This window comes from Diplotaxodon limnothrissa, linkage group LG19 (assembly GCF_057381915.1).
Source record: "Diplotaxodon limnothrissa isolate DT_005_m linkage group LG19, D_limnothrissa_male_GT1.1, whole genome shotgun sequence".
Taxonomy (NCBI): Eukaryota; Metazoa; Chordata; class Actinopteri; order Cichliformes; family Cichlidae; genus Diplotaxodon; species Diplotaxodon limnothrissa.
This window is the reverse complement of record NC_140614.1, coordinates 32,927,718-32,942,189: the sequence shown is the minus strand read 5'-3', so window position 1 is coordinate 32,942,189 and position 14,472 is coordinate 32,927,718. Positions and strand designations below refer to the sequence as shown.

Below are 14,472 nucleotides of genomic sequence, written 5' to 3'. Positions count from 1 at the left end.
AAACTCAAGGCAGGCTTAGAGGATACTAAGTCCTTATAAGTTTCCCGCTCCCCCGAAAATACCACTGACCTTCTGTGCTACAATACATTTCTTTGATCACTTTATAGATACTTTTACAGATACCAATTCTGTTGGAGAAAGAAGTATTTCTTTTATTCACAACATGACCTGAAAGCCACAAAGAACATTTTTATGTGTGCTTGAGGTTTGCAAGTTAATTAATCACATTTTAAATCTGGAGCTTAACTTTAAACAGGCTCGAATACTCTTAAGAAAATCGTTTTTCTCCTATTAAACTGCTTCCTTGTAGCTTTACCGAACAAACAAACCAGTTTTAGTGTAAAAAAAATGTCTACTGTGTCATGTGCAATTCCTCCATTTGTCCACTTCCATCATGCTGCCATACAAAAGGCGACACATCACAGTGCCCCCTCCCTCTTAATAGGACAGGTGTTTTAATAAGACAGCCAATTGATGCCCCCACCCTCCTCCTCCCAAGTATTCTGCTACTTGCTGCCGCTGTGTGAATTCGCGGAGTAGTACAGAACTTATTGTGGCGGCGCGATATCGCGAGATTTGTGCCATTATCAACCTGCTTGACACACAGCAGCGCTGAGTGCAGCCTGCCTTCCCAGGGTCGGGACTGGAGCTCAAGAAACGACAAGGAGAAGCGAACATCTGGCCGCACATCATGAAAGGACACCGGGGCTTATAGGGACAAAAAGACGACGAAGCGGGCAGAAATACGTGTGAGTACGGCGGGATATTTTTTCTGTGTGTGTGAGCTTTGAAACGAGGAAAGCGAAAGTTAAAAGAGTGTCCCCGCGCCGCTTCGTTCAGCGCAGTTGGCTTTTTACTGTGTGAGTTCCTCTGCTGTTTAAAAGGCTCCCAGCAATGCGTTTCCCAACGCGGACGTGAAGCTCGCTCCACTGCGCCCTTGGCCCCTTTTTTCCTGCGAACACTTTTCTTCACCTTAGAAAAAAAAATCTTAATTGCGTACAAAATCATAAGACTTCTACGCAGCTTAACTTTAACTTACTTTAACTTGCCGTATCCCTCTTTCTTCTTTAAACCGACCCATTTAAACACGGTTGTGTGCGCGCGAGTCTTATCAGGGAGCAAAAAAAACGCAACAAAGCCTTTTTACTGTAACCCACGGATGCGTGATAAATTACTTAGTTTTGAAGAAAAAAGTTGTAAATGCCGTGGAATCTCGTGACAACAGTAAATCTGCTCTCCCCCCTTGAGGTGTGTATTTTTTATCTTCTTTTTGGACTGTGTAGCCCGGAGTTAACATATGGCATAAAGGGGAGCACAGCTGGAGGTAGCGTTTCCATTGCGGTGATGTCAGAGCAGCTGACTCCACAGCTTGCAGTGTAATTAGCAAACAGAGCACCAGTTTACTCACTCTGCACCGGTCTTATTTTGCTCACGTTGCCTCCTTCCCCCGATGGTCGAGTGCTGTCGCTCCCAGTCCCGCTTTGCTTGTCCTGTAAACACCGCTGTTTGTGTGTGTGTGTGTGTGTGTGTGTGTGTGTGTGCACTTTGGCTATTTTTTTTTTCGGAAGCGCGAGGGCTAGGCTGTCGGACTACACTACTACAGACCGGAATACTTTGGATAATTTGGAGAGTGGATCCGTTTACACCGTGATACATGGGTGGGTGGGCGAGCGCAGCGCAGTGTGTCCTGCACCACTGGAAAGAATGTTGGATAAAGTTACTGATGCTGATCATTAGCTAGATGTTTAATCTTTCCCGATTAATTCCCGAAAAACCTTGTAAACTTGCATTTGAAAGCACTTTATCGTGTGTTTGCTGACACTTTTGCGCAATTTGGCTCAAGTTATTTCCTTGTGTATGGTTTTGCTCGCTTTATGTGTCCTTAGAAAAAAGAAACGGCAGCTCAACTGTGCCCTCATTTCGTTTATCCCGTATCCTGTTTTTCCTGTTTTTCATCAGGTTATGAAGGAAGAATGGAGTTCCCAGACCATAGCCGCCAGTTGCTGCAGTGTCTGAGTCAGCAGCGTCACCAAGGTTTCCTCTGTGACTGCACTGTTCTTGTTGGGGAGGCTCGATTCAAAGCGCACAGAGCCGTGCTGGCCTCCTGCAGCATGTACTTCCATCTCTTCTACAGGGACCAGCTAGACAAAAGGGACGTTGTGCATCTCAACAGTGACATTGTGACAGCCCCGGCTTTCAGTCTGCTCCTTGAATTTATGTATGAGGGGAAGTTGGAATTCAGCGCTCTGCCTGTGGAGGATGTCCTGGCAGCAGCCAGTTACCTCCACATGTACGATATAGTCAAAGTGTGCAAAGGCAAGCTTAAAGACAAGGAACTTTCCTCCCTGGATGAAAAAATGGGAGAGGGTTTGGGGCTCAGCTGTCTGGACAGGGAAAATTCCTCAGATGGTGAGCTGCACAGTAAGCAGCTCATTCAGCGACAGCCCCAGACACCGTCTCAGGGGCTTCACAGGGCCCCCCCGGCGGAAGAGTTTGACATGGACAACACTGAAGTCAGGCTGGCTGTCACAGATTGTGATAGGTCTATGCAGAGCAGGCAGAAGGCAAACGGTCACTCTGGCAGGTCCCCGGACCTTGTAGGTGTCAATTATGTGTCAGCAGAGGCCGAGCCCTGCGTCCAAACAGCTGGAAAAACAAAAGCTGATGTCAGTAGTTCCACCGTATTGCTGTCCCAGAGGTCCCGGGCTTCAGATGACATGGACTGTGCACTGGATTTGTCTTTCAAGCCTCTGTCTAGCAGAGATCCCTTACACCCCTCCTACGTCTCGGGACAGCTGGCCCTCGACAGCCAGCAGCAGGGCACTGAGCCACTTGTTAAAGACGAACACGACTTGCTGTCAGAGCAGGAGGACAGTGAGCCGATGAGCCCTGAGAGCCAGCGCTTTGGGAATAGTGCCAGGAGCTCAGTGGTGACAGGGTTCGCTGCCCTCTTCCCAGGCAACAACGGTTCCACAGCCGCCCTGCTCTCCCAGGAGGAGGACCTGATGGACGAGGAGGGGGAGGCCTGCAGAGGGAGGGAGAGCGCCCCAGGCAGGGAGGTGGATGGGAGGGGTAGACTGCTGGGGGACAGCGAGGAGGAGGAGGAAGACGACTTGGCCTCTTCAGACATTTCCACCTCCAGTGGAGTACTGCTGCCCCCGGGGCAACAGGTGTGCATGTGTCCCCTCTGCAGCAAAGTCTTCCCCAGCCCCCACGTGCTGCAACTGCACCTCAGCTCACACTTCCGCGAAAAGGACGGTGCCCGTTCCAAGCTGTCCCCCGACGGCTCGGTCCCCACCTGCATGCAGTGCAACAAGACCTTCTCTTGCATGTACACCCTTAAGCGTCACGAGCGCACACACTCTGGTGAGAAGCCATATACCTGTGGTCAGTGCGGCAAGAGCTTCCAGTACTCCCACAACTTAAGTCGGCACGCTGTAGTTCACACACGGGAGAAGCCTCACGCCTGCAAGTGGTGCGAGCGGCGCTTCACCCAGTCTGGGGACCTCTACCGCCACATCAGGAAGTTTCACTGTGGCCTTGTCAAGACTCTCGCCATCGGATAAAACGCCTCTCACCGGTGCCACGACACAAGACAGAATGTCTCTTTCATACACTGAATACTACTACTGATCAATTTTCCCATTACTATATAAACATGCTGGCAGTTTGTCTGAGACATATCTTTTGGATTCTACCCCCACGTGGCATTTCTCAAGTTAAACATGTAGCAACGTTTAAGCTGTTTCCTGTGCTGGACTGTCATCATAGCTGTACATGATGGTAAAAGACGGTTAGTCAGTGGCACAGGCTGATAAGCTTGACACGGATGCTGTTGAAAACCATCAGATCAGTGTCAATGAAGGCGAACAAATCAGATGATGCACTTGTTTTCCTGTCTTTTGTGTCAGTCTGAGATTATTTGAGGTGTGTATTTGCCGATAGATGAGGGGAAAAAAGCATCTTGCGTTCACACTCTGTGGGCAACTGGATGATAGCTAAAGCTAACATACGTTAATACAATCGTCAAAGTTTATTGGTGCACATGGGAGATCAGAACCGTCCGCGAGTAGCAATATATGATTATTTTTAACACCTACATTATTCTAATTATTTATTTGGGGGGATTTGTTTAGTCCTTAACAAGTAAACTTATCACAAGGCAGCAAAAGTAATGAAGTCTGACTACTGGAAGTATTCTTTCTTTCTTTCTTTTTGTGGAGGTAAAATGTTTGGTTTCATTGAAATGAAGTTTCTATGTTGTTTTTGTGAGAAGAGGCAAGCATACCATCGCACCAACACCACCTCTTTAGTTGTTCACGTGAGCGAGCGTAGAATACCCACTTAAAGAGGTTAAGAGTATTTTAAAGGTAACCCCTGTAACACTGGTGCCTACTGTAACGCTCAAAACTTCACTTAGTGTACTTACAAAGACAAGAATGAGATGACAATGTGATGCCTTTTGGTTAAATTCAGTTCAGCTGTCAGGCATCTAAAAAAAAAAAAAATAATAATCTGGATTACACTCCACATACCAGGTAGTAACAAAGGTAATCCTCTACTGTGGAAGCCAGTTAATCCGTGAGTGCCCTTAATAAAATTAGAATGTAATAAACCAAACTTATGTCAACCTTTTTGTCAAAAACGCACAGTTGTGAGTAAATACCTTCATTTCTTAGTTTAAAGGGTTTGCTGACAGTGTTCGGGACAGGCTCTTTAGCAGGCAGATGGGGGATGGAAGGAGACAGGTGGATGTCCAGTATCTTCTCTATTGTTACCATCAAAGCTGTGCCATTCAGCTTAATCTACTGACCTTTTCTTTTTCTTTCTTTCTTTTTCATAACCTTTTCACACAAATTTACTGGATGTGTTTTAAGTTGCTACTGAGGACGTTGGAGCCTTTAGCGATGCTGCTCTTGGATTTCTTCTGTCTGTTCATTTAGATGCTGTTTGGATTTATTACCAGGGGGTGTAGCACTAAAAGTTCATGATTTTTGTCTAATCTGTCCTGAGAAGACTTGATCGGAATTTATTTATTAGTCTGACTTGGTTCAGGGGTTTACTGTAGCGGTAGCTCTTATTTCTATAAGCTTGAAAGACATTGCATCTTGCCTAGCGATCTTGGTACTCATTAGCTGTTGTTTTTTGGGGCAGACTGTCCACTTTTTGTTTTGTTTTTTCTGTGCAAATTGAAGTTACTGTATTTGTATTTTAATATATGGTGTAGAAATCTCTACGGAGTATTCAAGATTTGTCAAACGGAATATAGAGAAGCACTTGATTTTAGCATGCATATAGTTTCAACACTATTGTCTAGGCTGCTATTTCCTACAATTTGTATATTTAATGTAAATATATATTATATTTATCAAATGATTTTTTTTTTTTTTTTTTTTTCCCATGTTAAAACCCATTTAAGATTTGGATAGCCAGGTGTCATGTTTAAGGCTGGAGACTCTTGAGCGTCACATTTTCCCCGGGGGGCTGGAGGTTTGGCTCTTTTTCCATATTCTTCATTGACTTTATTGGACCCTGCCTCACCACAAATCAGAGCAGTAAATACTGCTAGGATGGCTGTTCTACCAGAAGAAACAGTTGTTCACAAGCACAGCCACACCAATACAGCACTGGGTACCTATAGAAATGACAATACAGGTATTGTCGTCGTCCCCCAAAAGCGGTTCAAGTCTCTCTTTGCACTTTCTGAATGGAGCCACTGGAATGTGAGAAATGTATTTAGCAAAGGGAGGCCAAGGAGATTGTAAACAGGTGTATTGTTTGGAGGCATCAAAGAACACCCCTACCCCCCTTTGTCATCCCGGCATGCAGTAGATAAATGCTTCATTGTTCCTCTGCATTGAGGAGATATCAGCGTCATTTGGTTGCGCATCAATCAAGAGTATTGCCCACCCCCTCCCCTCAGTGTTTAAAAAAAAAAAAAAAAAAAAAAGAGAAAAAGTTCAAATTTAAAATGCTTTTTCAGTCAGTACGACCTTTAAAAAAACAAAATATGCATATGAAATAATTTACTTTGGGTTTTCAGCAAGCAAAAAATGCCCCCCCCCCCCCCCCCCTTTTTTTTTTTCTTTCTTTTAAATTCTACTCCCTGACCTGAAGTCAGCTACAGGGCGAGGTGGATGTACGCACTCCTGTTTGTCATGCTTGCATCACTTTAGTACCTTATCAGAACAGTAGATCTATTTCAGTTAGATGTGTCTTAGTGCTGATGACAGATTTCAATCAGAACACACAGCAGATGTAGATTCTGTGAGTCTGTTTTGGTTTTGTTTGTTAAAGGAACATTTGTACACGGTGCGAGTTGAATTTGTTCTCTAATGTACATGTGTAAAGAGGTAGAAAACTAACATCATGTAAAGGATTCTTTCTCTTGTTTCGAAGTCTTTATTTATAGCTCCAGGATGATCACCAAATGTGCCTTGTAGACACACGCATAGGTGTTGCATCTGGAGAAGCCCTGTTTTCTATACTGTACAGTTTTCGCCCTTGATGTGAAGGCAGCGGTGAAGTTGGTATCACAGCAACAGTGGCCCGCTGAAACATTACAAAAAAAAGGAGAAAAGAAAGAACCCTGCTGTTTTATGTTAAATCATATCAAAATGTCAACTTAAGACTAAAGTAAAATGTGGAAGTGCATTTCTTATAGCTGCTTTGCAAGAGATTACACTGAAGTTTTTGAAATGTGTGTGAATAAATTTTTGTTTCTGGACTTTTTTTGTGTTTTTTGGCTTTTATCAATAGCCAAAACTACTGGGAGCTAACAACTTGTTCCACTTTTTTTTTTTTTTTTTTTTTTTTTACTGTCACTGTTGAATGTGAAACACTGTTTGTTTGTTTTTTTGTTTGTTTTTTTGTTTTTTTTTAAATGGATTGTTGACTTGAAACAGTGCTACTCTCAATCGAGGGCGGCGTTTGCCTAACTCGTTGCTGTATCATCCTTGGAGTCTAAAAACAACTGGAATTTTGTCCTCTGCAGGTTACAACTGTGAAATTGTGTATAATCATGAGAAATATTTATTGCATATGCTTCTTGTGCAACATTTTGACTGTCTTCAGTTTAATTTGGTTTAAAAGAAAAAAAGGAGGAAAAAACCTAAATGTCAAACAAATCTTTTTAATAGAATTTGTAGAAGTGCCATTAGAATTTAATATAATTTTTTAATAAGAAAGGTATATTTTATAGTAAAAAATTGCTTCAGTGTTAGTGGTGTAGAGATTAGAGGACAATCTTTAAGGAGAATTGACATGGCTTAGATATTGGGGCAATTTACGTTGATCTATAACTGTACGTGCATTTTCTTTTTTTTTCCGAGTGTGCTTGTGTGTGTGTGTGCTGTGGAAATGTGACAATCTTGATTTAGGTCTTTATTAAGATTAGAATTAAATGGAACAACTTTCTTTTTTGGTGTGGAGTTTGGTTATTTCTAGCTACTTTCCAGCTACTACTGACAAATTATCAAGGACATAAAAGTAGACTCTGACAACCCAAGAACGTTATCGAGGAGCCCTCGCCTGACACACAGGAGCAACAATCAGGCAGACGGTGTGTGTGGGCATCGCTGCAATGTGTACAGAGACAACACAATGTGATAATACTGCTGGTCTTACAGGCCCGATCCCTCTGAAACCATAAACTGAACTCAAGGACGGAGCAATTTCAGGATGGGGCCCCTATTGTTTTCTGACCTGTTGCCAGTACTCTCCAAAGGAGATAAACCTGGCATAAACAAACCCAGTTGACTCTCTTGTAATTATTACTTAAACTCAACTTGATTGTTCCCGCTACAACAAACTACACACACGTATGTGTATATAAACACATTAACCAATGTCTGTGTGTGTGTCTGCAAGGAACTTCATGCCAATTCACTGGACATTTTCAATGGCGAGAACTTTTAATTATTTCCCTGCTGCACCATGAAAGAAATCCAGCTGCTCTGCTACGTGATCCCAATAGGGATGTGCTCGGGTTCCCACCACCCTCCCCCAAATCCCATCTCACCCTTTCTGGGAACGCCATATAGACAAGGGCTGCATCCATCTGCCCCTGCCTCCACCCCCACAGTCCCCAAAACCATGGCCCCAAACCTCGGCCTCATCTCACCACTCTATTGTGCGCGTGGGTAGTAGCTCAGCCAGGCTATTGTCTGGCCCAGCTCCCCAGCACGTACTTTATGCACAAACAGACGACACAGCGGCGCTGGCCAGGCAGCTCCGACATAAAGAAAACAACGTCCTCCCAAGATCGTTTATAAACACCCCTCCTCTCCCCCCAAAAAGCTCCAGCCAGCTCACAGCAAATAAGGACCCTCTGCAACACGGTGGCCACCTCAACCTGTAAACATCCACAGCAGCGAGGCCTCGGAGCTCCCACTGGCACCAACATCTCGCATCTGCCAAACGAGAGCCAGGGCTTAAAACTGCCTGGTGACTGAATGTGTGTGTGTGTGTTATGGACCAAAACCTTCACATGGAAAGCAGGGGCCATGTGATAGGGCTTAGCTGCAGGGTGACGAGCTGGGATATGTGCAGTGTAACTCAATGGTGTAATAAAACATTCCTCTCTGAGGCTCAAAGCTTAGCTCATTTGCCTCCAAGAGCCTTTGCTTGTGTGCTTCTGTGTGTGCGCGTGGTGTTTAGAGATACTTGAGAGAAGTTGAGAGGAAAGTTGTAAGTGTCCACCACCTCAACAAGGCCAGCGGTGGGAGCCCTTGACCTCTGAAGGGACAGACTGCCAGGGACAGCTGGTGTGGCCTGTGTTTGTTTATTTATTTCTTAACAAAAGACAGGTGGTCACACTTGAAAAGGGCACACAAACACAGTCACACATGCACTTGTGTACAGACAGCACGCACGCACACAAACACATTTCTTCCACCCACCCTCTCCCTTTCCATATTAACACACACGCGCATCTTGTTATCATCCACTTAATTTTGAAGGAGCACGTTATTTCGACTTTCAGAAAAATCGAAACACTTTCCAGTAAAGAAATCTTCATTTACTCCCCAACTGACATGATTGGGGGGGGGGGGGTTAGGGTTAAAAGCAGGATCGAAGGCATTAATAATAATCAGCAACCTAAACATCACACATCAGTTGCTGCAAAGTGCATAAATACATATCAACTAGTGCCCTCACAGTGGCTTTGCCTTTTTTGGACTCGCTCACCCTGACAGTGCCAAGACAGTGTGTCCTTGGTCCACTGTACAGCTGTCACTTACTCACACTCGTTGACGCATATTTATAGCAGCAGCATCACTGGGCTCAACGCTCAGCACACTCAGACCACAGCTGGTCCCCCAAAAAGAATGGGTGAAAGACAAAGCCACGTGCTCCCGCTGGCCGACCGCAGTCGGTCCTGTCTGGAGCGCTGTGGGTGACTGTGCGTAACCCCCCCTCGCTTCTTCTCCTCCTCGCAGTCGTGGACCATTCTTGGTGTGAGGAGAGCATGTCGTGACCTTGTTGTCATTTTTGGTGTCATGGATAGGGTTGTGCTGAAAACCTGAACAGCTGCACTCTTATGTTTTCAAGTTACATGAAGTCATCACACCATTATGGCATTAAACATGCAGGGTAGGGAAGCACCAGCATCCTCAACAACTAACGGGTATAGATACATCATGGAGAGATCTTCCAACTTTACGAGTACTGTATTTTGGGATTATATACATTTATCCAGCCTATTAAAGTAATTCATACCACCATCTATCCATCTGCTTTAAATTTAAGGATGTTTTGCACTGAATCTCATCTATAACTCAGTGCAGCTTCAAAAGCAACTCTCTTTCAAGTCTTTTATGTCCATCTCCGAGATTCTTAAAGCCTTATCAAGAAATGTGCAGACAACTTGACGCCTTGCTTGCCAGCAGCTGTCTGCTCACTCAGCCAGAAATCAAGCGGTGCCCTCGGACACCAACTGCAAGAGCTCCCCTAAGACCGGAGCCACAACTGGCCCGCTGAGCACGGGATGTGACTCAACAGCTCACAGAGCACATTCGCCACGAGCTCCAGGAAGCGCGCTCATCCAAGCTAATATCTGTAAAAACACGCCACATGATTGATTTCTGTAAAGACGCAGCGACCGCCAAGAACAATTACTCACGGCGCACAATACCTGACCCTGAAACCAGTCATCGTCAGTGACACGCAGCAGCCAAAGAGAAAGTGATGACTGCGCCTCAAGGTCGTGTCCAGCAGGGACGACTGCAGCCAAATCGTCTGCTGCAGAGGTCTGGTTCTGTTCAACCTCTGGGTCTTGTGTTTTAATAAATACATTTGATAGGAGATCCTCAAGGTCAGCTGTGAAGAAAAAAAAAAAAAAAAAAAAAAGGAAGGCTGGATCAGAATCTCATTATCATTGCAGACAAAAACTTACATACTTTGACTAAAAGGTTGAAACTCTGCCTGTTTAGCACAGCGAGAGAAATGTGTTTGTCCACAGAGGATGTGCCCAGTCTGAGAGGAACTGATCCAAGTACTTGAAGTTTGCTGCCACCTGCTGATGGTTGTACCCACAAAACACAGACACCTGTGCAACCTGTGCGACTCTAGTTTTCGTTTGTCATGTCACATACTATAACACAATCCAGACACAAAGAGCTGTATACAAAAGTGTTAAAGTTTATTTCAGAATGAAATACATATTTACAAGACACCTGGTTCACATAAAAACACAAGGTATAAAAATTCAATCTCAGTAATATTTCATAAGAGACAACTACATATACAAACATCTGGTTCGTCCTCTGGTCTTCCCTTTACGTTGAGCAGCTGCAGCACAGTACTTCATCATATCGTCCGCTGTAACTGTGGAACAGAGAAAATGTACAATTTACACACAAGTCGAGCGTGTTCATACAGACCTACCCCTACAGCTGCACCATTGCACACCTTGTAAATGACTTGAAATCCAACCTGATGGAACATAGTAATGAGGAAAAAAAATCCCAACTTCAATGACTGTACTGAAAGCATTGTGACCTACACAACAGTCCCACAAAAAAAAAAACAAAAGACTATCCTGTTAAGCCCAATTTGCATGGGATCAGAATGACCGGGGAACCACAGATCTTACAATTATCCCCAACATGAGTTTCATAAAACACATTTGCATGTTTTAAAACAACTTGAAATTAATATTGGATTTCATCCATCAAATATTTTACTGCCCTCATTGATTTGTAGCTCTCTCTCTCTCTGAATCAGCTTCCTCAAATGTTTCCCCAAAACTTATAGAAACTTTCATGTTCCTCACCAATGCAGCCTTTCTAGTTCTGTAGTGAGAACGAGGCAGAAGGAAGGTGTGAAGAAAGCAGAGACACTGCAAAAGCCTTGACAATGACAACAATTTTACAAAGTTCTGTAAACGTATTGAACATTAAAAGACTGAAACATGCCACTTGTATTAATATTTAGACTCCTTAATTACATGGTTGATCCGGTCTCGCCACCTCAACCGCCACTCCCTCTAAAATGTTCACCGAGTCGGAAACAACTAAAACAAAGAGAGCTTAGGTCCCGAAGACTGTAAGTAGGATGTGTACGTTTTCATTTATACTAAATCCAACTCTTTCAAAAAAATAAATAATTTCACAAATTTCATTGTAACATATGTGTGGACTGATGAGCAGTGGCTGAGGCTCATAAAGCAGAGCGGGTCATTCAATAATCACAAGGTCGGTGAACCGATTCCCAGCTGCAGAAATGTTGCATCACGATGACACTGAACTTTTATTGGTGTGCGAGAGCAAGAACGTGCTGTATGTCTAGAATAAAAGTACTGTACAAACATGTGTCTACAAGGGTAAATGCAGCATGCAGTGCAAAGCTCCTAGTGTGGTCAACAAGACTAGAGATGCGCAATGAAAATGCAATGCCTCGAGGAAACTGTTGTTGTGATTTGGCATTATACAAAAAACACTGAACTGAAATCATTTACCATGACGTGTCTTCAGTTCAGTGTGAACACAAAGGAAAGCCTTCAACAGATTGATAACAGCTTGAAGCCCACACATGTAAAGGCACATCTTCACTGCCATGGCAAGTGCTTTTCCAAAACACACCTAGTAACTACCTTGAGCATTTATACGAATTACATCTGAGCTGAGGATATCAGTCACGGATGCGCTTGGTTTTGGTAACTTTACTAGTTGCAGTTATATTATGACTTGTACATTTTATGTCTGGAAAGCAAACAAGCACGCTGTGAATCATAAGATAAAAACAGTGACTTAATTTTAAGGTTTTCAACTTAAACAATGGCTGACACATCTGACACTGAGCGAGAAGGAAAATCGACATGTGACTTACTCTATGATGGTGCAAACGGAGCAACAGAGGCTGGAGCACCCGGAGCACTGGCGGCTACAGGAGGAACACACCTGGCGCTCACACTGGGAGCACCGTGTTCTGGACCCCTGGCTCTTCTGACAGACACAGCAACGTGTAGCAGGCACCGGTGCACCTAAATAGCAGAGACATCCGTACAGTACAGTGAAACAAAGCATTTAGGAAAACATGCAGGTTAAAAGCAACCAAAGTAAGCATCCAAACATGCAATAATGCTGACATCTGCTGGTAGAAAGCATGAACTGAACCGACTATCTGTCATTTCTTTGAACTCAGAAACTTCAATGTCACTTTTTAAAGAGACTCAAGCCTGATAGGATAACTTCTTCGACCTGGTAGATCTTTTGGCTGCTCCCTTTAGGAGTGACCACAGCCTCCATCTCACCCCATCTCCGGCTGTCACACCAACCCTCTGCATGTCCTCCTTTACTACATACATTAATTTTCTCTATGGTTTTCCCCATTTTCTTTCTGCCTGATAACTCCCTGTTCAACATCCTTTTGTCCAATATATCCACTATTCCTCCTCTGAACACGTCCAAACCATCTCAGTCTTACCTCTCAACTGTGTCTCCAGAATGACCTACACATTTCTAATCTGCTACATCCTGGATGCTTCCAATTAAAATCTTAATGTCTTTAACTCTGCCACCTCCAGCTTGGCCTTCTGTTTTTGTGCCAGTGCCATTGTCTTACAGCACAGTAGGTCTCAATGCTGTCTTGTAAACCTTCCCTTTCACTCTTGCTGTTATCCTTCTGTCATAAATAACCCAACAGTCCACCCTGCCTTCACACTCTTCTTCACCTTTCTTGTGCACTGTCCATTGCTTTGGATGGTTGACCCCAGGAATTTAAAGTCATCCACCTTCTATTTATTTTACAGGAATTTTGTTGGACAAGTCATCAATAACACCAACATAATAAATGGAAGTTAAGTAGAAGCATTTATGCACCTGCCCCTTTCCTTATTTCACAAAACACACTTTTAAAACATATTACAGCTGAGTTTAACTAAACTTTATTCTGGATCATCTATGTAGACACTTTTCTTTACAGATATCATGCAGTTTTCATTAGGTTATAGGTTCAAAAAGACCACATACATGGACTTTTACTTTTGTTCCATTTACAAGAGGTTCAGTGTGTCACTAGATGTCACTGTTTTCACATGTATTTTGTTTACCTTTTGCTCAATAATCATATCTGCTTCCCATCTTATCATAAACTCTGGACTAAAGCACTCTGGCGATGGTCACACACCACACTGCACTGAAAACTGACTGGTTCGTCAGCTATCCTTGTTGGTTCAGTACTGAATAGTTTACTTTTCACACATTTAAACTAATTCTGCTTTTCATTTTTGCTTATCCTTTACTGGGTGCATCAACTACAGACTTCAAACTCTTCATCATCTGTTTCAGTTCAGGCTCACCTTGTGCACCACTTGTTTTTGTGAGTCTGCCATCATGTCCAATCAGCGTCTGGCCCCTCAGAAGCGTATGGCTGCATGCAGGGGGCTCATGCTCTACGGACTTCTCCTCTCCGGTCCATATTTTGCCCACCACTGCCTTGGCACCGTTGAAGAGTAGGTTTTTCGTCTTTTCTATGAGAAAATGGAAGCGGGGGCACTTACAGTTGAACCCAAGAAGCTAATGTTCATAGCAACAACAGCAGGCAACGTTAATGAACAATGTAGGATCGATAGTGTAGTTTAACTATACACTCAAATACAATCAAAGTGACCTACGCGATTTGAAAACTAATATAAAAGGACGATATACTTGAAGCTAACAGCGCAAGCTTACCTAACAGGTATGTGCGCAACGATGATGCTAGCATTGGCTAACGGTGCAGCGAAGCCACACAGTACCCAGAAAGGTGGACTTACCGTATATTTCTTGCCTGTATTTGTTCCCAAACACGCCGTAATTATTCAGCTCCTGTTGCCCAATGTGTATTTTGTATTGGGAAGAAAATGTTTCCGGAAAAGGACAAGCTCGTTTCGTCATTTTGGTTGCTAAAAGTGCTGTACCTTACTCCCACGGAGGACCACACTTGTTTGTTGCGGGAAAAATGAAACGGAGGCAGACAGGAGCCAATCAC

The 14,472-nt window shown here is 43.7% G+C and overlaps 2 protein-coding genes across 3 annotated transcripts; one reads left to right on the top strand and one right to left on the bottom strand.

Moving 5' to 3' along the window:
* The first annotated feature begins 597 nt into the window (after window positions 1-597).
* On the top strand, window positions 598-5,391 carry zbtb42 (zinc finger and BTB domain containing 42). 2 transcript variants are annotated; one of them, XM_085379266.1, is made up of 2 exons: window positions 598-749; window positions 1,960-5,391. In XM_085379266.1, exon 2 carries the CDS (start codon window positions 1,974-1,976, stop codon window positions 3,564-3,566), a length of 1,593 nt encoding a protein of 530 aa, XP_085235392.1. In that variant the 5' UTR covers window positions 598-749; window positions 1,960-1,973; the 3' UTR covers window positions 3,567-5,391. The 2 variants fall into 2 exon arrangements, with proteins under 2 accessions (XP_085235392.1, XP_085235391.1); XM_085379265.1 differs by lacking the exon at window positions 598-749 and adding an exon at window positions 1,622-1,658.
* A 5,299-nt stretch (window positions 5,392-10,690) lies between these two features.
* On the bottom strand, window positions 10,691-14,425 carry siva1 (SIVA1, apoptosis-inducing factor). The gene is made up of 4 exons (XM_085342337.1): window positions 14,258-14,425; window positions 13,802-13,972; window positions 12,331-12,484; window positions 10,691-10,827 (listed from the first exon to the last, which is right to left on the bottom strand). The coding sequence occupies exons 1-4, from the start codon at window positions 14,376-14,378 to the stop codon at window positions 10,779-10,781; spliced, it is 495 nt and encodes a 164-aa protein (XP_085198463.1). The 5' UTR covers window positions 14,379-14,425; the 3' UTR covers window positions 10,691-10,778.
* Between the last annotated feature and the right edge of the window lie 47 nt (window positions 14,426-14,472).

What these genes read in the sequence shown, in the direction of transcription:
- siva1 (XM_085342337.1), bottom strand. Translation starts at nt 14,378, where the DNA reads ATGACGAAACGAGCTTGTCCTTTTCCGGAAACATTTTCTTCCCAATAC. An exon ending in ATACAGGCAAGAAATATACG is followed by an intron (nt 13,973 to 14,257) that starts GTAAGTCCACCT and finishes ATTTTCTCATAG; the next exon opens with AAAAGACGAAAAACCTACTC. An exon ending in AAAAACAAGTGGTGCACAAG is followed by an intron (nt 12,485 to 13,801) that starts GTGAGCCTGAAC and finishes TCTGCTATTTAG; the next exon opens with GTGCACCGGTGCCTGCTACA.